At 52.7% G+C, this 20,084-nt stretch overlaps 8 protein-coding genes across 8 annotated transcripts; 3 read left to right on the top strand and 5 right to left on the bottom strand.

Moving 5' to 3' along the window:
* Positions 1–295: 295 nt before the first annotated feature.
* On the bottom strand, positions 296–475 carry A1O1_07156 (uncharacterized protein; the record flags this gene model as incomplete). The annotated part of the gene is made up of 1 exon (XM_007728029.1): positions 296–475. One exon carries the CDS (start codon positions 473–475, stop codon positions 296–298), a length of 180 nt encoding a protein of 59 aa, XP_007726219.1.
* Positions 476–2,474: 1,999 nt separating this feature from the next.
* On the bottom strand, positions 2,475–4,090 carry A1O1_07155 (uncharacterized protein; the record flags this gene model as incomplete). The annotated part of the gene is made up of 4 exons (XM_007728028.1): positions 2,475–2,994; positions 3,046–3,609; positions 3,657–3,932; positions 3,984–4,090. 4 exons carry the CDS (start codon positions 4,088–4,090, stop codon positions 2,475–2,477), a joined length of 1,467 nt encoding a protein of 488 aa, XP_007726218.1.
* A 1,657-nt stretch (positions 4,091–5,747) lies between these two features.
* A1O1_07154 (uncharacterized protein) lies at positions 5,748–6,533 on the bottom strand (the record flags this gene model as incomplete). The annotated part of the gene is made up of 2 exons (XM_007728027.1): positions 5,748–6,235; positions 6,320–6,533. The coding sequence occupies 2 exons, from the start codon at positions 6,531–6,533 to the stop codon at positions 5,748–5,750; spliced, it is 702 nt and encodes a 233-aa protein (XP_007726217.1).
* Positions 6,534–7,034: 501 nt separating this feature from the next.
* On the bottom strand, positions 7,035–7,789 carry A1O1_07153 (uncharacterized protein; the record flags this gene model as incomplete). Its single annotated transcript, XM_007728026.1, has 2 exons — positions 7,035–7,682; positions 7,733–7,789. The coding sequence occupies 2 exons, from the start codon at positions 7,787–7,789 to the stop codon at positions 7,035–7,037; spliced, it is 705 nt and encodes a 234-aa protein (XP_007726216.1).
* A 1,076-nt stretch (positions 7,790–8,865) lies between these two features.
* Positions 8,866–10,270, top strand: A1O1_07152 (uncharacterized protein; the record flags this gene model as incomplete). The annotated part of the gene is made up of 3 exons (XM_007728025.1): positions 8,866–9,006; positions 9,196–10,166; positions 10,231–10,270. 3 exons carry the CDS (start codon positions 8,866–8,868, stop codon positions 10,268–10,270), a joined length of 1,152 nt encoding a protein of 383 aa, XP_007726215.1.
* A 1,442-nt stretch (positions 10,271–11,712) lies between these two features.
* A1O1_07151 (uncharacterized protein) lies at positions 11,713–12,873 on the top strand (the record flags this gene model as incomplete). Its single annotated transcript, XM_007728024.1, has 1 exon — positions 11,713–12,873. The coding sequence occupies one exon, from the start codon at positions 11,713–11,715 to the stop codon at positions 12,871–12,873; it is 1,161 nt and encodes a 386-aa protein (XP_007726214.1).
* A 1,960-nt stretch (positions 12,874–14,833) lies between these two features.
* On the bottom strand, positions 14,834–15,767 carry A1O1_07150 (uncharacterized protein; the record flags this gene model as incomplete). Its single annotated transcript, XM_007728023.1, has 2 exons — positions 14,834–15,235; positions 15,363–15,767. 2 exons carry the CDS (start codon positions 15,765–15,767, stop codon positions 14,834–14,836), a joined length of 807 nt encoding a protein of 268 aa, XP_007726213.1.
* Positions 15,768–17,781: 2,014 nt separating this feature from the next.
* Positions 17,782–19,165, top strand: A1O1_07149 (uncharacterized protein; the record flags this gene model as incomplete). Its single annotated transcript, XM_007728022.1, has 2 exons — positions 17,782–17,838; positions 18,068–19,165. 2 exons carry the CDS (start codon positions 17,782–17,784, stop codon positions 19,163–19,165), a joined length of 1,155 nt encoding a protein of 384 aa, XP_007726212.1.
* Between the last annotated feature and the right edge of the window lie 919 nt (positions 19,166–20,084).

Raw genomic sequence — 20,084 nt, 5'->3', positions numbered from 1 at the left:
ACCTTGTATGGATTTCCCTGGCATGGCTTTTGTTTTTGACGGCAAAGGGTATGTCAATGTATGATATCCTTGACCAAAAGCGAGCTGGGCCAAAAGAGCATATTGTCGCATGGCATGGATGGGACGAGTAAGCTATATTCTAAACCATTGAATGTGGCCTCTATGGCGCACTAAGTTCAGCCTTTGATTCAGGAACCCCGAGTCTGTTTCTGTTCCGGATCCCCTCGAAGACAACATCTCCCCGCTTCAATCAGCCTGATTGGGGCTTCATTGTCTTCTTTGGATATGCGTCTGTCTATTTCTTACTGGCGCCATTCATCTCATTCATCCGTTCCGCAACCCTCTCCCGGCCGTGATGCATATACTGCAACGTCTTCTTGTACTTTCGCTCCTGCGACTGCATGGAGAGCTGGGTGAGTGCGAGGGCAGCGAGACCGAGCACGCCTCCCACGCCGACGAGGGTACGGGTCTGCATGGTGGGTTGTGGGTTGTTGGGAGTCGGTTGTTGGTTGTTGCTAGTGATCTTTCAGTTTGTGGAAATGTCACGAAAATGACAATGTTCTTGTTTCCTGGTGTGCTGAAGCCGGTGAGCGCTAAGTGGTGTGATGTGGTGTGGTTTGGAGCAAGGCTTGACGCGAGAGAGTAGAGATATGGTGCCGTGAGATTTATCCCGAGTGTTGGTAAAGCGAGAAGTAGTGGTTGTTAGGTATAGTAGTGTGACAATTGATGTCTCACCTTTCCGTTGCAACTCTGAAGATCTCCACGAAGGGCACCTCAGGTAGCCTGCTCGATGGCTTGTGCCACGGAACGATCCACGTGAGGTTTGAGGGAAGAGGCAGGCAGTGTAGAGAACGGGGAGTTTGCCACCAGCAGGTGGTATGTGAGTGACTCGGAGTCTGGCGGTGAGGACGAGTATACAGCCAATGGAGGGTTGAACGCTTCTTGACAAGGTGGAGGCAAACTTGGATCGCTTGTTGTAAGTAGTAGTAAGCCGACGACGACCTTGAAAGAACTTTAGGAAGGTGTGTATGTATGTGAGCGCCGACTGCTCGGTACTACTACTAAGTACTAGACAGACCAGCTTGCGGGGTGTGAGTAGTAGAGAGTAGAGAGTAACACCAGAGCAGGAAGTGACAGGAAAAGATAGGAAGATTGAAAAGGTCGCTTGTTCTCCGTGCTTGACCCTTTCTCTTCCTCCCCTTCTTCCTCACTGCATTCCTTGCTCTCCTCTCCCTCTCGCGACCCTGCGTCCGTCCTCGTGACAATGCCAGCCGAAAGTGACAACCGTGGGGAAAACAAGGTCAGGGCAAAGAGGGGGAAAACACGGGGGGAGGACAGAAAGTCACATTGACAGGGGAGGTGGTGAGGGAGCCACAAGCAAAGCAAACCTGGGGAAAGGGCCGGGCCCAAGGTCTGCCCCTACATGGCCGGAGAGATCGACCTTCGACTCTACCTGGATACCTAAAGTACCTAGATAGGTAGCCAAGGTACTGTACCTGAGGGAGGCGGCAGCGCTCATAGGCAGCAGTAGTTCAAGTTCAAGGTTAGGGCGTCGAAGTTCGAAGTTCAAGTTGTACCCCAGGAAACTCAAGCTGACGGCCTGGAGGCAAGAAACGGAGGGGATGTCCTTAGTACTAGTAGCCTAGGGAGCCCCATTATTGCTATCACTGCCTATAGACCCCCGCATAGTACTAGGTACGTAGTAGTAACCACCAGCGCGTCCTCCGCACTTTTGCTCCACTCACTGGCACTCGAAGTTCCAATTTAGTACGGAGTAGGTACCTAGTCATGCCAACGTGAACGACAACACAACCAGAAGGAGAGAAAAGAAAAGACTTGAAACGAAAAGGAGAAAAAGGAAAGACATGCTATAGTACTTTACAATGAAGAGATCCAGTCATGAGATATATATCAGATATAGTACATAGGTAGGTACATGTGCGAGATACTTCAACCGATGATATGAGGTTACGTACAATCAAATCGGATTGATATGCGGGATTTGAGCCTCGCCGTAGGCCAAGTACCTCTATCCAAGGTCCTTTTGGTGGTTGACAGCCATCTTGCCTTGGACATAATTGTTTACCTAGGTAGTTAGATATATTGATTGCATCTACTCCCCACCCAACCATCGAAGCGACGTATAGAGGGCGGCCCAACAGCTGCACCTTCCCTCAGCCTTATAGCCTTGCAGGATTACAGCTGGAGACACCACGCTCAGAAGCAGTGTCCAGCATTATCATGGGGCCAACCCTTAGCAGCCATTGCAAGAATCAAATATAGTCTCTCTTGTCGCATTATGTTGCTTCCAATGCCTCAAAAATTTGACGCCTTGGACAGCACTCTCTCCAACGTCTCTATGGGGGTTATCATCGTATCAAAACTCAGCGTGCCCTCGAAACAAGACACCGAAGAAACCTGGCGACGCCAGAATCTCGACGTTTGGGTCAGTTGGGCCCAACCTTGGTGATCCCTCAACCTTCAGCATCCACAAAGACATCCACGTCACTGGTCTCGGTGTCGGCTCTCTTCAACGGCCTGTGGCCCTGCGGGACCATGGTTTGGTGCATTTTCAGATTCGACATCTGGCTCCTCATGTTGGACATATCCTCGTCGTCATCCATAATATTGGCCGTCTGTGGTGCATTGCCACCTGGGGCTTTCACAGTAGTCGATTCATGCACTGGAGCCTGATTAAGATTCGGCGGAGGCAGGATTGGATAGGCGGGTAGAGTGCCAGGCTGCGACGGCGCCCGGGGCGGAACTGTAATAGGTGGCTTGGAATCGAAGTCGATCAGGTTATCTGAGGCCTGCTGCGGCTTCGATGGAGTTGCCTGCGGTTGGCTCGTCTTCTGCTTGGCAGGCTCCGGTTGAGGATGAGACTGTGGCTGATGGTATTGCTTCGAGCCGCGTCTATCAGGGTTCCCCTGACCCGGCACAATCGGCGCAATGGAGAGAATCTTCTCTTCCAACTCTTTGGGATCCTTCGAATCACTACAGCGGAGTCAGATGAGGCAACAAGACGTCAACCACGACAAAACTTACAGATGAGCATGGATGATCCATTCCAGATCTTCCTCGCCTTCTTCCGAGCCACCCTTCCTGGAGTCGACTCTCCGGAACAGCTGAGGTTGCCATTCTACTCCCAACTCTTCTCTTCGTTTGGCTTCCTCCCTTTGTTGCTCTTCGATCTTGGCCTTCTCGATCGTGGCATTTTCGTGGTCGACCGCCTTCACGGCCTGGACGGTCTTGTACCAGAGTTTCTGAGATTCTCGATCACCCTGCTCTTCAAGAGGCCTTGTTCGTGGAGGAGAATGTCTGGCATGGGTCGCGTCAAACAGAAGCTTCTTCTGCCCGGTCTTGACGTCCTTGATGAACATTTCGCCTGACCACAACCCGGACAACTCGAAAAGGACTTCGCCCGTCTTCTCGTTTTTGATCCCGCCGCCAATGCTATTGTAGGTTCCCCCCACCCAGCCTTTGGTCTTGAATTCAATGTCGGCGCTGAGGCCGGTCTCCGGGCATCGAACGTAGGAATGGTCGCCCAACTCCAATTTCATCTTCCCGAAGAGAATGCCGCGAGCGTACATGTTCGGCTGCGTCAAGACACTGCAAAGAATCAGTCCAAGCCCACGTTTGCTGTCTGTCACACGTACTATTTTTCACCACTTTTCGACTTTCCCCGATTCGTGAACCGGAGATAGGATATGCCCTCCATCATACTCGCGGCCGAGTTGCCGAGGAATTTGCTTCGGGGTTTCAAGGTACCGTCAACCCGGATATGATGATACGGAGCCATGAAGAAGTATGAGGACTTGGGAGGATGGTGGGACGTCTGTTCGGCAATGTAATAACCACGAGTCCCGTCCGGGTAGTCCCAATAGCAGGTAAACGTCTCGCCGAGGATGGGGTTCAATGGCTTCTTCACACCACTACAGAGACCGTCAGTAAATTCGGCGCATCCAGATAAGTAGACTACATACGGAGGTCTGATGTGCCAGCCACTCAAATAGAATTTGATCACTGCGACGAATCGTTCGGTGGGATCTTCGATCTCGGGCATGGGGAGAAGCGTGTCGGGATGGGCCATAAAGCTGACGTACAGGTCAGCGAATGATCCATCAGCCTTTCATGTCGCGTCCTTACTTTGTTATTCTTTCCAACATCGACCTGGGCTCCAGAATGAAAGTGGGCAATGTGACCCGGGACAAATCTGCCCCGGGCCGCAATTGAGAAATGATGTGTGAAAGAACTGTCTCTTATCAGAACATGTGCGCACTGGCCGGAGGCATCACTCATACCATTTCCCTGTTCTGGCTCGACCACCGTGGTGTCGTCGCCTTCGGCCGGGTCTCGAGTGTCGTCGACTGAAGCAGATGAAGATCGATGGGCTGGGAAATGGTCAGCTGGATTGCGCCCACGCGTCCCGCACGAGCAGGACCCTACTCTTGCGAGACTCACTGCGACTACGCAGAGCTCCCCCTATGGAGTGCTTCATCTTGTGGGAGGTACGGCGAGCATGCAAACTCAGGAGGAGCCTGTTTGTGATGAAATAGTAGTCGGCACAGACTTGAACAACAGGCCGTAATATGACGTCGTGGGGATGGTGAGCGGGTTGGCGGGGGCAGCCTGCGAGATTTCCTGCTAGCGACGCTGGGTCAGAGCGGGAGGATCGAGTGAGATGAGTGAGGTAGGTACCTAGGAAGGGAAATTGGTTCGTAAGAGGTGATGATGATGGGCGCAAGCAGGTATATCGTTGTTGTACCTTAGGTTGGTAGGTAAGGTACCTACGTAGTGTAGTGTCGTTTGTCCGGAGCAAGTGGAAGAAGTTGATGCCCAGTGGCAGTGTCACACTCCAGGCAGACAGAGAGAAGACCAATCGTTGGTTGATGTCTGCACAGTGCGAGGGACAAGGAGTAATTGCAGCGATCAGCTGGAGTCCCAAAATGTCCGCTTTTCGGACAGTGAGTCAGTAAGGATTCGGAGTTAGTATTTGCTCCCGGTGGCTTCGATTCAAGTTCTGGGCGGTTGGCAGCCATCAAATGCCAATGATGATGGCATAATATTACACACAGGCCTTTGGGTAGGCATTATTATAGTTTTATTATTCTTTTAGGCTTGGGTACCACCGAGTAGCTGCTTTATCTTAGGTACCTTAGGTAGGCACTTTACAGGTGTTTGCTAGTATACAATAATAGCAAATCTAAGGGCTCCCCAAGTAAGTACAGAGCTTACTCGTATCATTCGTATATTGTCCGCTCTATTAGGTACCCTACCTACCGTCTAATAATGCTTGGAGATGTGGCCAGCAAGTTTACAGAGTACATCCTCTGCACCGGCTCTTACCTGATCCCTGAATTCCGAAGCCTCCACATGCACACTTTATCCAAGCCTGCCGTGTCCATCGATTGGCTATACGTCTGTCGTCCACGAACAACATGAACCTCATAGACTTGGCAATAGGACCGCCCACAGAGTACCTATGTAGAGAGTAATCGCCTGCGTGGCCCTAGTCCCCTCGCGGGCACCGAATAGGTCTAGAAATCAACCAAACCAAACCAAAACCACGAACAACCTCAACCTCAACACCGTGACCTCTGTGTTCGATCGGTTGAGCTGCTGCCGGTGACAGTCATACTCTCGGCTCGAGCTTGTTAACTTGGACTCGATCGATCTTCCTCTGTGACCCGTTTCAACAAGACCGCTGGTGCTTTATACAGCATGACATGGAAGTGCTCTGGTCTCGATCAGTCGAACTGGATAATGGCCACCATAGATTCTTCGTTGCCAGCAGGGAAACGGCACCTACCTAATGCATGGACGCTTTTCAGACTCTTCCAGTTTTGAAACCATACGATCTGGTTTCTGTTCACTCTCTGTTCTCCTTCTGCCTCGTTGGAACAGAACGTCCTGACGATGAACGTCTCGATACTGGCGTGGGCCTCAGCCGTCACCTGCCGGGTGGTCTCGTCCTCCGCAATGAGGAACTTGGTCCACACCACGAGATGTGTAATGTCTTGGTCGATGTGATACGGCCAGTTGTTGTAGAGGATCTTGTAGTCTGCCGGATTTTCAAACGGCGGGTCACCTGAAGGGGTGGGATTGTCCCAGCGAAGGAGTTCATGTTGGATATATGCCGCCACCGAGCCATATTGACTTTTGAGATGGTAGACGTGTTTGAGATATGCGCGTAGGTCACTTGGACGTCGCTGGAACTTATCGATGCGGTTCGTCCCTTTAGTCACACAAGGTTAGACCTCGTGGGAACCTGTACTTCCATCACCGAAGTGCTGGGAGATGTTGTTCTCGCCGCACGTACTGACTAGTTCCTGCACTTCCTGCCACGACAGTCTGTGGCAGTCCTCATCCTTACTGAGCAGGATCCCAATGTTCTTCTGGCCGATGCCGATAAGATATTCGGGGCACTCTTTCGTCCATTGGTCTCTGGGAAGACCGAAGTTCCAATATCGGATGGAGAGGTCGTCAGGGTCAGGAGTGCCGGTTCGAGGCGTGGGATGCACTGAATGTGGCATCTCCCCTTCCTCAAATACTATGCACGTTCAAGACACTTGGCTGAACGATTCAAGTTAGGTATGCTCGTTGCATTCGTTCTTGGAAAGGAGTGTGGTTCTTGGAGGTGGGCTTCCAAGTCGTGTTGGATGTTCATAAAACATGGCACGTATCTCGTAACCCGTAACCCGGAACACACGTCTTCCGGAGGCAATCCGCCGTCTCTAATTGTATCTTGAGTGTGAGGCGCCACCTGATTCCCGCCTCGCTCAGCTGTTACATTTTGTACTCATTTACGCCTTGGTCAGGCTTTAAGCAAGCTATCTGTGGTGCCTTTCCAGTGCACCTATTGCCGCCAATGCCACCTCTAACCTCGTAGCACCGATCGTTCCATTGTCTGACCAAATCCCCGGTAAGTGCACTCCTGCTTCTCCCTCGGACCGGTTTCGAGATGCCCTGATCCACGACGCCATCACTAACCATGTTGATCGCATCTTGACCACTTCCCAGAGTCGGTGATTGACTTAGGATTCGAGAACACGCCGGACCTCGGGGCTTTGAGCATCAACAACGGAGACGGAGCCTCGTTGGAGGGCTTGCTTCACACCATCCCATGATGTAGGGTCGACACACCTTTGAGCTTCTTCGATCACGTATGTTGTAAAGCCTGCTTTTGCAGATCCCAGTGCGGTATCTTTGACGCAGTAGTCGCCTGCCAAACCAACGACATAGACGTCGGTGATCTTCTGCGAATGGAGTAAGGCAGCAAGATCCAAATTCACGCCTCCAGCACCAGAGGTCATGTTGCCGAAAGAATCAGAGAATGCAGAATACATCTCTACTCTGGCGTCCATGCCTTTCTTCACCTTGATGTCCACTTTCGATACGTCGATTTCGTCAATGATCTCGGCACCTTTCGTACCCTGCACACAGTGAACTGGCCAGAGTCGTTGCATCATGGTTTGTTCTGGCCTGTTCCCCACCAAGTTCCTCATCTCGATGAACGACTCGAATGGCTTGTTGTCCGGGGCTGGGTGGTTTGTCGCAAATGAGATATGGTCAACTGGATGCCAATCTTGGGTGGCCACCTTCAGACCAAACCTGGGACTGCCAAGTAGGTCGTTGATGAGGGGGACAACGTCTCTGCCACCAGCGACTGCGAGGGAGCCATCCTGTTAATGTCAACAACGGCTGGAGCTGTAAGTCACGCGAAAACTCATACAGGAGGACAAAAGTCATTCTGCATGTCGACTACAATCAGCGCTGGCTTGAACGACATGATGGAGGTGCTGGAGAATAAGACTGAAGAAGCATGTGCAAGGTATCGTTCTAGGCCATTAGACGAAAGCCTCTTCCTTCTTCTTCTTCTCGAAGGAGACGATGGAGAGGGATCTCGCTGTCCGGATCTGAGAATATAGACACAACAGAAAGGTCTTTGAGGTCAAAGTGTTGTAGGCGGTTCAGTGAGTTGGAAGGTTGGTAGTCACTCAGGTAATATCAAACCTCACTGGCAAGTGACTTGAACCACAGGTACAGGTAAGCAGTACCTAACATTCACTGTAGGTCCCTTAACCAAAGAGCTATTTAGGGGCCGCGAGGTCTCTAAGAGCGAGATCTTGGTTATTGGCAGGTGACAAGCCAAGCCTATCTTAGCGGCAGTCGGGGTCATCTTCTATCTCGCTCTTTTGAACTTGTCTTTCCACCCTCTCCAGATCCAACCAAACCACAACGCTTACTGATCAATCGTATTGGATTGCGACGAGCCTTGATTGCGACAACCAGACCTTTACCGGTCCATGCGAGATCCCTAAGACAATTCTGAGGCAGATGCGACCCTTACAGCAGGCTATCTTCACTGTCTAGTACTGCGCAACTCGCAATCACTACTAGTATTGGGGCACGCATTCCTGCGGCGGAGGCACAACACCACGATCAACAGACTTCTGTCTGGACCTGCACAACCCCAATCCTCTTTGTCGCAGCGATCCTAAGAAGAGAGGAGGTCAAGGAGAAATCAAAGGCGGAAACACTCGCGCATCATGTCCAAAGTGCTGGTGGTGAGCAACTCTCCCAACACTTGCAACAGTCCATCTTACTGGACCCTCATCTTCCAGTGATGCAGAACTCTTGCCTGGCATCAATGTGCTAACAATCACTTCCATAGGGTGAGGTGTATGCCAAAGTCATCAACGATGTTTGTGAGTGGTCTCGACAGGATTTCGAGGAGGGTGGCGTGGAGCTGGCAACCTTGGATCTGTTGAAGTCGGTAGGTCATCCTGCGCCGTGAATGCACCGCGACTGTTTCTGCACTGCATTCTTGTGATCCTGCTCTTGACGCAGTCGAGAACCATACCCATGCATTGCGCAGCATATGGTATCTTGCTCGACCTGGTCAGTGAGAACCTGCAGTGGCAGGTGGTGGGAGCATCGGCTGTCAGTGGGCGCAGGGAGGAAGGCGAGCGAGCGACGGTCGCAGGCGAGCGCGGGGATCCGAGGGTTCTTGAATGCAGCTCCTTTGACTCGTGCCTCTTTATACGCAACGAGGGTTGCCTAGCCGCCAGGTGTTTCTGCTCTAACCTCTTTGGGAATGCTCCGAGTGCTGCCTCAACCTCAACCTCAACCGTCTCATGCTCAGCTACAGGTGTTTCGTTTGCAGATGAGCTGACACAACTCGCGTCTGTATAGGAATGGCAGAAGAAACTGTCTGGCCTCAAGGTCGCCCAGCTACCATGGGACCCTGCGCCAGTGCCGATCATCAAAGACCAACCGACTGTTCCTAGCAACGCTAAACCTATTCCCCCGACTCTTCCCAGCAATGGCAACACCGTCACAAGCACTCCTCCTCCTCAGCCACCCATTCCTTCACCTGCGCCCATCAAAACGGAGAACAATGCTCCCTCATATCCCCCTCAGGCTCCGCCACCACAGCAGTATCAGGTTCCCTCCTTCAATGGCGAACCGATGACTGCACGTGATCGAGCTGCCATGAACCTACACCAGAGCTTTGGACAGAGAGCAGGACCTCAGATTGCACAACTTCAATCCAATCAGCCTCGGGCACCGTCACAGCTATCAGCTCCCCCGACAGGGCCTTACATCAAGCAGGAAGATTCCGCGTCAACTTTCTCTGCCGTCCAAGACCATCCTGCCGATGTCAAGCCACAGATCCCTACTCCGCTCCAGTCAAACCAAACCGACGGGGCAGATGACGCTCGCGACACATGGGCTACTGAGTATGCTCGACGAAAAGCACTGGCTGCAGCGCATGGTGCGGAAAATGATCGTTTGATGCGAGCTTATTTCGAGGCGAGGCAGCAAGAGCTCGAAGGCGGTGGTCTGCTCCTAAATCTCGATGAACGCAACATTCCCAGCAAATCTATGTCTCGCAAAGTGAACGATCTGGCTGGTATGGGCCCTTCAACCACTCCATCCATCACACGTGTACAGGGGGATGCGACCGGAGACGACGATGACGACATTGACGATGAAGATGCTATCAACTCCGACCTCGACGACCCTGACGAGCTGGCTGCTAACGAAGAGGATGGAGAGAACACCGATCAAGTCATGCTCTGCACCTACGACAAGGTCCAGCGTGTCAAGAACAAGTGGAAGTGCACGCTCAAAGACGGCATCTTCCGCGTTGATGGCACCGAGTAGGTTTCTCTTTCAACATGTCTCTGCTTGCAATGTGGCAAAGTCAACTAACTCTCGCTCTAGGTATGTCTTCCATAAGGGTCAAGGGGAATTTGAGTGGTAAAGATTGCCCCGCCCATGGAATCATAATTTGGTAGTTGCAGATGGAAGGCCAGCGATCTCTCATCATGGGGATGAGTTATGATACCAGGCGTAATCTTGCACGGCCAACATCCATAGTTGCGAGATAGACCTCGTCGTGCTTTTCAGGCGCTTTCTTGCTGCTGAGCTTGCAGGCCAATAAATGCCCGCAACCTCTTCTCCTTCACATGCCGTGGCCCGTCCGTAGCTAGACCTAATGTTCGTAGTAGCTGGTTGAGCTGTTGTGGTGCCAGCTAGGGTATGTCCGCGGATGTGGCAGGGAATTCGTCAACAGGACCACCCGTAACGGGATCTTGAAGTGGACAGAGAGGTTCGGTCGGCGCAGTCAAATATACGTTCTGAATCCGCGCAACATTATTCCCATCACTGCAGAATTTAGTATACATCGAGCCACCTTACAAAACAAGTGGCACCGGAGAAATGATACAGGTGCTTCAGTCCGTAAGGTCGATACAATAGGCATTCTCCTCCAACGTAGGTGTACCTACCGCCTATTGAATTTCGAAGGGCGCCCCCTTCCAACATCTGGCGGTGCTAGGGTGGCTTGACAGATAGCAATGTATGGATTTAGAGACGACAACACTTACTTGATACGCATCTGATGACGAAGGGAACCAAATATTTCTCAGATTTTCCGAGTGAGCTCATGGATAGCAACCTGTAGTGCTTGGCCAACATCAGTAGCAGGTAGATACGCGAAATTCTCGTCTCGTTCCAGATCCGGTTGAGGTCGAATAGGCACAGCGTGATCAGCCATAGTGATGGTGGTGGTGATGGTCGGTTCAAGGTCACACTGCACAGGTATGCAAATAAATACGGCTGGAAGATAGGAATCTGGTCAGGGGAACTCGAAGCAGCAACGAAGGTGTAAACGACGCGAGGGCAAGAGCGACTGGCAAAATGATATCTATTTATACCTAAATATATATACCTACGTGTAGGCACCGAAGTACCTAGTAGATTGGTAGTACTAGTTGATGTAGATCTTGCTGCCCCTCGGAGCCATATAAAGCTTACCTAAAGTAGTTAGGTCCAACACTCTACTGGGCTGATCTCCCGGCTAGTGTTAAAAGCAGCCGCTGGCAAATCTCTCTAATGACCGCGGATTCCCATCCTCTGCCTACAAAAGTTCTTGACGAACCTCGAGATCAACCACGCTGTGAGGCCCTTAAAGGCTAGAACACACCCCTGGCACCCAAAGACTACACCACTGAGACCATATGATTTAGGGAGTGGACGCCTTCATATGGACAGCAACGGCATGCGTAGCCCCTCGTAACTTTTGTATTCCTGAGCCTTCGAGCCTATGACCACAACCACTACCACATCGTCTCTCTTCACCTCCGCAAAGACGTTACGAACTGCTCTCGCTCTTCCGAGAACTTGAATAAAACACCTTCCAGCATGGACTTCAAAGCTCTGATGGCGGCACAGATCGCCAAATCGAAGCCTGCCAAATCTCCCTCTCCGGCACAATCCACTCCGTCTCCAACGCCTACAACGACCACGACCACGACAACGACAGCGACCTCCAAATACCTCCGGCGCGCCGAACTCGAAGCGGCCCGTGAAGCTGCATACGCGGCCGAACAAGCGCGGATCGAAGCGGAGAGACAGGAACGGGCGGCGAAAAAGCGCAAACTGGAAGAGGAAGAGGAAGAGCGCAAAGCGATCCGCGAAGAAAAGCGACGCCGGCTAGCCGAAGAGTCACGCCGTCGCCGAGAAGAAGAAGAGCGCGAAGAAGAGCGGAAACGCAGGAAACGACTCGGTCTGCCGGACCTACCACCACCGACAGACACGACCAACGCCTCTCCTGACGGTGAAGGAACCAACAGCCAACAAGACATCCCTGACGACGAACTACGGCAGAAACTGCGCGACCTCAAGGAGCCAGCGACGCTCTTCGATGAGACACATTCCCAACGACTGCAGCGCCACCGCAAACTGACCGAGAAGGCAGTGGTCGCGAAGACCAAACCGAAAGTCTACGACGGCCCGATCCCCACGACCCTCGAACCCGTGGCCGAGAAGGACATGTTGTTGCCCACGACGCTCCCGGCAGCCGACACGCCGGACCACGACTTCCTGTACCGCCAGCTCGCGTCGTGGTTCACCTTGTTGCTGACGGAGTGGTCGATCGCGCTGGCGCAGCGTGACGCGGCCGTGCGGGCGTCGACGTCCGGCAAAGCCGCGTTCAACAGCTACCAGCTCGTGCTGAAGGACTTGACGCCGCTGTTCCGGCGCTTTGAGCGCCGCGATCTGGAGCCCGGCCTGCTCGAGCCCATCTGCCAGATCGTGCGGGCGGCGCAGCGGCGACGCTATGTCGAGGCCAACGACGCCTACTTGACCCTGTCGATCGGCAAGGCCGCCTGGCCCATTGGTGTCACCATGGTGGGCATCCATGAGCGGTCGGCCCGCGAGAAGTTGCATGAGAGCAGTTCGGGCAAGCAGGCGCATATCCTCGCCGACGAGGTCACGCGCAAGTTCCTGCAGAGCATCAAGCGCTGTTTGAGCTTTGCGCAGACCAGGTGGCCTCCGGAAGATTTGGCGCAGTTGATGGGCTGAATTGTGACAATCATGAGCCGATGGGAGAAGATGACAGGACCGTGAATGTTATGAGGATTTCTGGTGTCGTCCGCAGCACACTCAAAGACAACAATCCACGCAGTACAGTACAACATTACAACATGAACACCCGTTCAGCCTTGAGGGCGGCCACGGCGGCGGAATGCCCATGACTGAGATCATCACCACCTGCCAGTCTTGGAGGGTCCTCGACATTCTACCGCCCCTTCACACCTTTCAATCTTTCATCTTCCAGACATGAATGGCATTTCAAAAGATCTCCGATGTGTGTCTCGAGGTTTGTTGCCTCTTGTCTGCGCAATACAGCGATCTAGTGTACCTAGTAGTGCCGAAAGCCCAGTCCAGCCGAACCGAACCGAAACGTACCGAGTTGAGGCTGCCCTTTTGCAAGACGGGAGTCCTCTCTCAGTGTACTAGTACAGCAGATGAAACCTCTCGATCGCCATCTCGCATTTAGATTAGAGCATGCAATGTCTTGTCTTGACTACCACACTTTAAATGCGCTCGACTTCCGCCCAGACACACCAGTTAGGTAGAGACAGAAAGCAAGGGCTGTAGTTCCAGTCGGTGAGAAAGGAGGTCGGTTCCAGGGAAGAATAAAAGAAAGCCGGGCCTTTTACACTGGCAGGACAACCAACTGATTCGTGGCACACAATTCATTAACTTACTTGCAAAAGAGAGAAATAAAATGACAAATGACAAGTGATAGATTATATGCAAGACTCTCGAACAGTTCTATATCTGCGCGGTCTAGGGTCAAGAGAGGATGATCTCAACGAGAGCAAAACAGATCAAATCAACTTCGATCCATCGACGCCGGAGCCCACCCCCAAAAGTCCTCGAAAAAAGGGTATGCTGCGACCGTGGGAAATCCAACACCTATTGTCCGCGACACTCCGATGAACCCAGAAAGGAAGAAAAGGAAAACGCCATATATCCCGAATCTAGACAGTGCCCGCGCCATAGATCTAGAACTCGTCTCAGGTAAATCAGACCCGTACTGATGGGCCATAAGGCCAACTCAATCCACCGACCGCCGTCCGTTGAGGAGGCTTCTTTCTAGCAGACAGAAAACAAACAAATCAAGTAATAGCAAGTCTATAAGTGCCTCTGGATCCCACGTCGCCACATCGCTCTGCGCCCCATCTAGCCAGCACGGGGAGAACATGGACGAAGGAGACCGCGCCAGCCACTAGCGCCCACGCGTCGTAGAACATGTAGAAACGAATCTCATCGCTCGCCGAATCGAAGAATGCACATGGTGATCGAGGCGAGGATCGGTTCGGCATATCCTTCTTCGCACAACCTGATCAGTCCGGCGCGATGGATCTGGTCATCTGTTCTCCCTTCGCAGCCGCTCTCTATGTCGAGATCCGATTCTTTATCGCCGTGCAGGCCTCAATCGAATCTGCGTCGGCCACGTTGTCCATGCCGGGAGGATTGTGTGACCCATCCCTGGTCAATCCCCGAAGAGTCTTACTTCCAAAACTACATAGCCCGGCTGTCGACCGTTTCGGCCTTCCTGGCTCACCGCACCATGTGATATCGGTATCTGGACAGCAGTGGTCGGCCATCTGATGCCTGGAGCCTGGGGATGATGATGGTGATGATGGCACCGATCATGATTCTTGTCGACTCACATCTGCCGTAATGGTACGTAGGACAACTCGGCGCGCCAAGGAGCGAGGCATGCCAAAATACGAGGCTGGAGGCAGTGTCGTGTGCTGTGCTGTGAGGGCTGCCAGTGTCACTCCGGATGGTGACACCCGCCGGTAGCCGAACCCCGACGCCACATGCTTGTCAGCTTCGTCTTGACGTGATTTCGTCACCAAAAGGCTTGTTAGGTGGCCGGGACCAGGATCAGGCGTGATGATTTTGATTTCCCTGCGCAGCAACGTGGCGCCATTGGCGGGCCAGGCCCGAGGCAGAAGTCACGTGATCAGAAGGTCGACCAATGCCAGTCCTTGGGGACGCTGGCGGCGACTTGTTCGACAGGCTTTCCGCCGCGAAGCGTGCCCGACATCATTCTCCGATGGCCTGTCGGCCCCGCGAGAGGCGTTGGTGGCCCGCTCTCGGGGCCTTCGTCCTTGCTATTCTGGCTATTTTTGCGGCGCATGGATCTTGCAGTGTCCCAGCGTTGATACTGGCGATGACAGGTTTCGCAGGCTCTGGACGGAACTCCGTCCGGATGGAACTTGGCATACTGATCGAGGGGGATGGTGAAGGGAGTATGTGAGGAGCAAAAGATATGTCCACAGTGACGGCAGTGATGTTTGCGGACAAAGAGGTTGAAGGTCGAGCGACATTGGGGGGAATCGCAAGTGGGAGAAGCTTCATCGGGCTGTTGTCATAGGGAGATATAAATGTTAGCCTTTGCTTGCTCACGGTTCCATGCACCGGACATCAAGCAGATATCCGTAGATGCAGCTGGGTCGGACAATGGTGTTTTGGCCTGTTCGGCGACATACCTTCCAATGTTCCTTGGTAGGGGGACCGGTCACTTCGCCCAGCTCCTCTTCGTGAACCCATTCGGGGTCAAAGGTCTCGAACTCGGCAGGATACTGCGGTTCCGGGGTGGCGGGTTGAGCTTCGGGGTCTCGCAAATTGTCCAGTGATTCATGCAGACTCTTGGGCGGGGTCATGGGGGAGGGAGTGGAAAAGTGTTCGGTCGGTCGTAGCACCGCAGGGACGTAGAGAGGAGACTTCAACGGGCGAAGTTGTTTGTAGGGGTTGGGAGCATGTTGTTGGATGTAAGCGTGCATTCGAGGCGAGGTCGGAGAGGCCGAGTTGGCCGGCGAAGGCTGTTGTTGCCCGGCATACAGCTGCGGACTTTGAGGGATGGTATAGGTCTGCGTAGAGTAGTTGGCGGCCATATCGTGTCGGGAGACTGCTTCTTGGTCGAGGTGGTGAGCTGGGGAGATGTCTTATGGAGAGAGCATCACGGTCTGCGGGTAGACGGGGGATGATTATATGCGCCACGCAAGGTATGGCGCAGTGAGCGGCTTAAGAAGTAGGCAAGTTGGTCCAGGCTTAATATAGGTCGGTCGCGACAGTCGCCAGGGTAAAAGTAGTGTCGGATGGAAGTAGTAGGTGGTTTGGTTTGGTTGACTGAGTGCGTGGAATCACTCTGCCAAAGCCAGCTGAGTGGTAGCGAAGTTGATCTCACAGGGGGACAAGTCCGATCGGATGAGGATTCGAGATCCGAGAACAGAGAAGAGGCAGCCGAATGCGGTGGGTGTGTTAATAAAAGAAGGGCTGGACTCTGTTGAGCATTGCGAAAGGCGTGGGAGGAAAGCGGTGCAGTGGGGGGCTTCGAGTGGTTGACAGGAGAGGGACTCGAGCGTATATTAATTAGTAGATGGGGATGGAGAATAGGCTTATTGGGAGGCTTAGAAGAGGAGCCGCCGGGTCTCGCAGTCTATCTCTTGGGGGTGTCTGGTGTCTGCTACTACACTTAGGAATTCAAGTAGGTAAGGCACCTCATACTACTGGTATAATACGTACTGCTATCGTAGTCCTTCTAATCCCAGTCCAAGACAATTGGAAATGAACGGCCAGGAGATTCGATTTCAAGTTGAGGTAAATGGACATGCGACACTGGCAGATGGAACTGGAGGCGGGCGACCATCTTTCGCCTTCAAACATGTGCCCGCTGATAAGGACGCCCACAACAGCCAATGAAACCGGGAGCTTTGCAACCCGGACACTCCCCAAGAAGGCATGGCGTCGGTGCCGTTGCCACCGCCAATAACGCTCACCAAGCCCGTAAGGGTTAGAGAGTTAGGGGTCCGATGGGTATCTTTTGTTAAGGTCCAGGGGGTCTTAGGCCTTGTTAAACCTGCGCGCTATGATTGATTTATTGTTCACCCGTGTCCTCGTTGGCTCTTTCTTTCTTTGGTTGTTCCGCCGTCCACTAGATGCTCTCCCTTATTAATGCTTTGTCCACAGTCCACAGTTGAACAGCGAAGAATGCCCATTAAATCATTCATCAATTACCTACTATGTTACCTATAATCCACCATCGACCAGATCGTAGATTTGCAGGGGCTCAACTGAATCCGGTCTCGGTTAATTCAACGACAAACCTCCTCGGGTGTGCCGTTGTATCGGTATACGAGTGCCCTTCCAGTCCGGGAGCATTGACATGGGATAAGGAAGATCCCCCCTGGACACCCTGCCGTTCATCGTCAACAATCAATTAGCTCGCCAGGCTGCCAGGATTTGAGATGCACGGTCAAACACGAGATTTCTGTCGCGACCTGCAGGCAATTGACATGTTGCGGTGAGCGCAGCTGGAAGAGGGAGGACCTGTACACGAGGGAAGTTTCAGGCCGACGACGGACGGCTGATGGCGATGCTTCTCCTGCGATACCTAGGTGCACAATCAGTACGTAGCAGCAAGATTTCTACTACCTCTGGCAGTGGATGTCAGGGCCCAGGGTCCAGACTCCAGAGTACCACAGTAGTATATCGATAGTAATGAGATTGAGACGTTGGGGCACTCGGACGTGTGGAGAGGGAATGAGGGAAATGTCCAACTTGAAGTGGTTCTCTATCCTGCCTACTCTGTACGAGGTACTACCACAACCCTGGCCCCTACCAACCCGGTATGCATTCAAGCCCTTGTACTCTGTACTAGTATGTCGAGACATGTACATATTCAGCCTGCATGATGTGAATATTCGACAGCCTTGACTGCAGTGCTTTAGCCGTGGAGGCCGGGGGACGCCTGTAAGAACGCACCAGGCACTGCATTGTAGGCACCACATAGGCTGGTCGCCGTTTCTGCAAGCCTATAGTAAGAGGTGCCGACAGAGGTGCCGACACCCCTGGCAGCGCCGTGACTGGTGGACAAAACTCGCCTGGAAGTGCCTGTTATTGGGTCGCATGTGCCGTGCCCGTGTTAGGCGCCCATCGCGCATCTGGCATACAATACTACCTCAGGTAGATACCTACCTAGCACGCGGCGTTCCAGGTGAAGCTGATGGATGATTGAGTACCTATCCTTTTATCCGTGTGTCTGTACCGCTCTATCAACCGTGGATATCAACTTGACTGGAAATGCAAATGGGCGAAACTCATCTTCATTTCCAACTTAATATTTGGCTTCTCCGCCGCTTCGGCTGCTCCCGCCCCTCTTTCTCCTTCTCCCACTTCCAACCTTCAATACTAGTATACACCAAATACAACAGTCCCTGATCCTCTATCAACTGCGCTACTCACTCCCTATCTCCCCATCGTTGTGCGGCCACTCAGCTGGTCCGCACTCTTCACCGGCATCCTGGAGGAACGACCGTCTCCGCCTTCATCCCCGTCCCTGATCATCCGCTTGGCCGGAGATCTCTTTGGCCGCAGTTTGTCAGATCCCACTCACCCATGGATTCAACGAGGCTACAACCCCGAACTGGCGCACAGGCCTAGAAGTCCCTCGGAAGATCCTTACAGCGAGGTTTCCTACCAGCACGCTTTCCATTCTTTGGTAATCCATGGATTGGATCGAGTTCCCAATCCTCTTCATTATGTCCATTCCCCGACTGCCAAGGAGGTCTTGACATTCAGGTTGTTGGAACTGTTTTCTCCCCGAGTGTGGCCTCCTGGGGAAGACCCGACCCGACCGGCTGAAGAACAGCAGCAAGAGCAGCAACAAGAGCAGTCATTCCACGACCAGCAGCAACAACAGCAATATCACCTTCCACAGAACCAATGGCAGCCGCAGCCACAGCCACAACAAGCACCACCAACGCCACTCCCAGCGGCTTTTGCTCCACCCGTCACCCCTACCATGGAAGAGGCAACGCCCCGTCCACATGAGATGCTCCCATCCCCAAAGTACAAGGACGAGACTCCCCGATCAAGCGACAAAAAGCCCAAACGGGAGCACAAATCGAGCGCCTCTTCGTCCTCGTCGGGTCCTAGACCGTGGAACAAAAGGAAGGACATCCAGCCCACCACCCCAAAACCACTCTTACCAGCAGCAACCCGATCCTCTGCACCGCCGCAGCAACAACAGCCACCCGCTTCAGTTTTAGAAACAGCCCCAGAACCACATCCGTCACTCGTCGCAAATTCGCAAATGACTGGAACAGATGTTCAGATGACTGGCATGGATCCCCATCCTGCCACCTCAGACCATCATGAGCTACCGCTGCCTTCTGAGCAGTATCCTCCCGTTCCACCCGAAGGGGACCAATCTCCAGCCGATTCAGGTGGCATCTCATTCTTGGAGCCCAGGCTTGAGCCTCCACCTGGTCCGCCTAGAATGCTGCGATGAGCAAGGAACATTTCACTTTGACAGGTTAGCTCTATCTTCAGCGGCTTGAACTAGACCTTGACAGGAGATTGTCCTATCTCGAAAACATACGAAGCCGGTTTTCTTTTTCCCGACCGGGCTTTAATTATTCCTTATCAAGTCTGCGAACGGGCCTAACTTTCCCTTTCGTCTACGTCAACACTCACAATCTTTTCCCTTTGTACGATGGGCGGATTTCGGAACGCGTGTTTGATGCCACAGCTGAGAAGTGCTACGAGGACTGTTTTCCGTGACTGGCTTGTGTTCAAGGACCAAGTCGTCGAGTCGACAATCCGGGTGTTGAAGGACATATACACGAAACGGGTGGGATGACACGGGGACCACGAATTTCGTTCTTTTTTCCTTTTTCATGTCTCTTATGTGTTGGAGGGGCCCGGGAACCGGAACACCAGGAAGGATGGGAAGGCCATTTCTCACGTCTTATAGCCTAGGAAATGGATGGATAGGAATCTGGCAGGGAATGAGGGTTGGATTATAAAACAAAACAGACCAGAGACTAAAACTCGACTCAGCTCACGCGGGCATCGTTACGGAAATGTAACACTTCCCAGAAGACAACAGGATTGGTTGAGTCGTCCACGAGGCAGAATTACCTCATCGCCATTGTTATCGATATGAGAAAATGTTATTAGCTTCCGTCTGGGCAAGATTCGGACAGATGGACGGGATCGAACAGAACAAAACGGAACAAAACGATGGAAACGAAACGGACATTGGGCTCTCAGGATTGGGAAATTTGGGACAAAGGAATACGCAAACGGAGGCAACCAAGGAATGACGGTTCCAGGTCAGGGAGCAATGGTCAAGGCCTAGGGTAGAGAAACAAGCACGGATTTCTACTATTTGGCTTATTACTTGTTGTTGTTCTTCCGAGGAGCGT

The sequence above is a fragment of the Capronia coronata genome (assembly GCF_000585585.1).
Source record: "Capronia coronata CBS 617.96 chromosome Unknown acBCG-supercont1.6, whole genome shotgun sequence".
NCBI classification, from domain to species: Eukaryota; Fungi; Ascomycota; class Eurotiomycetes; order Chaetothyriales; family Herpotrichiellaceae; genus Capronia; species Capronia coronata.
Note: the sequence above shows the minus strand (reverse complement) of the source record. Positions and strands in the feature narration are given on the sequence as shown.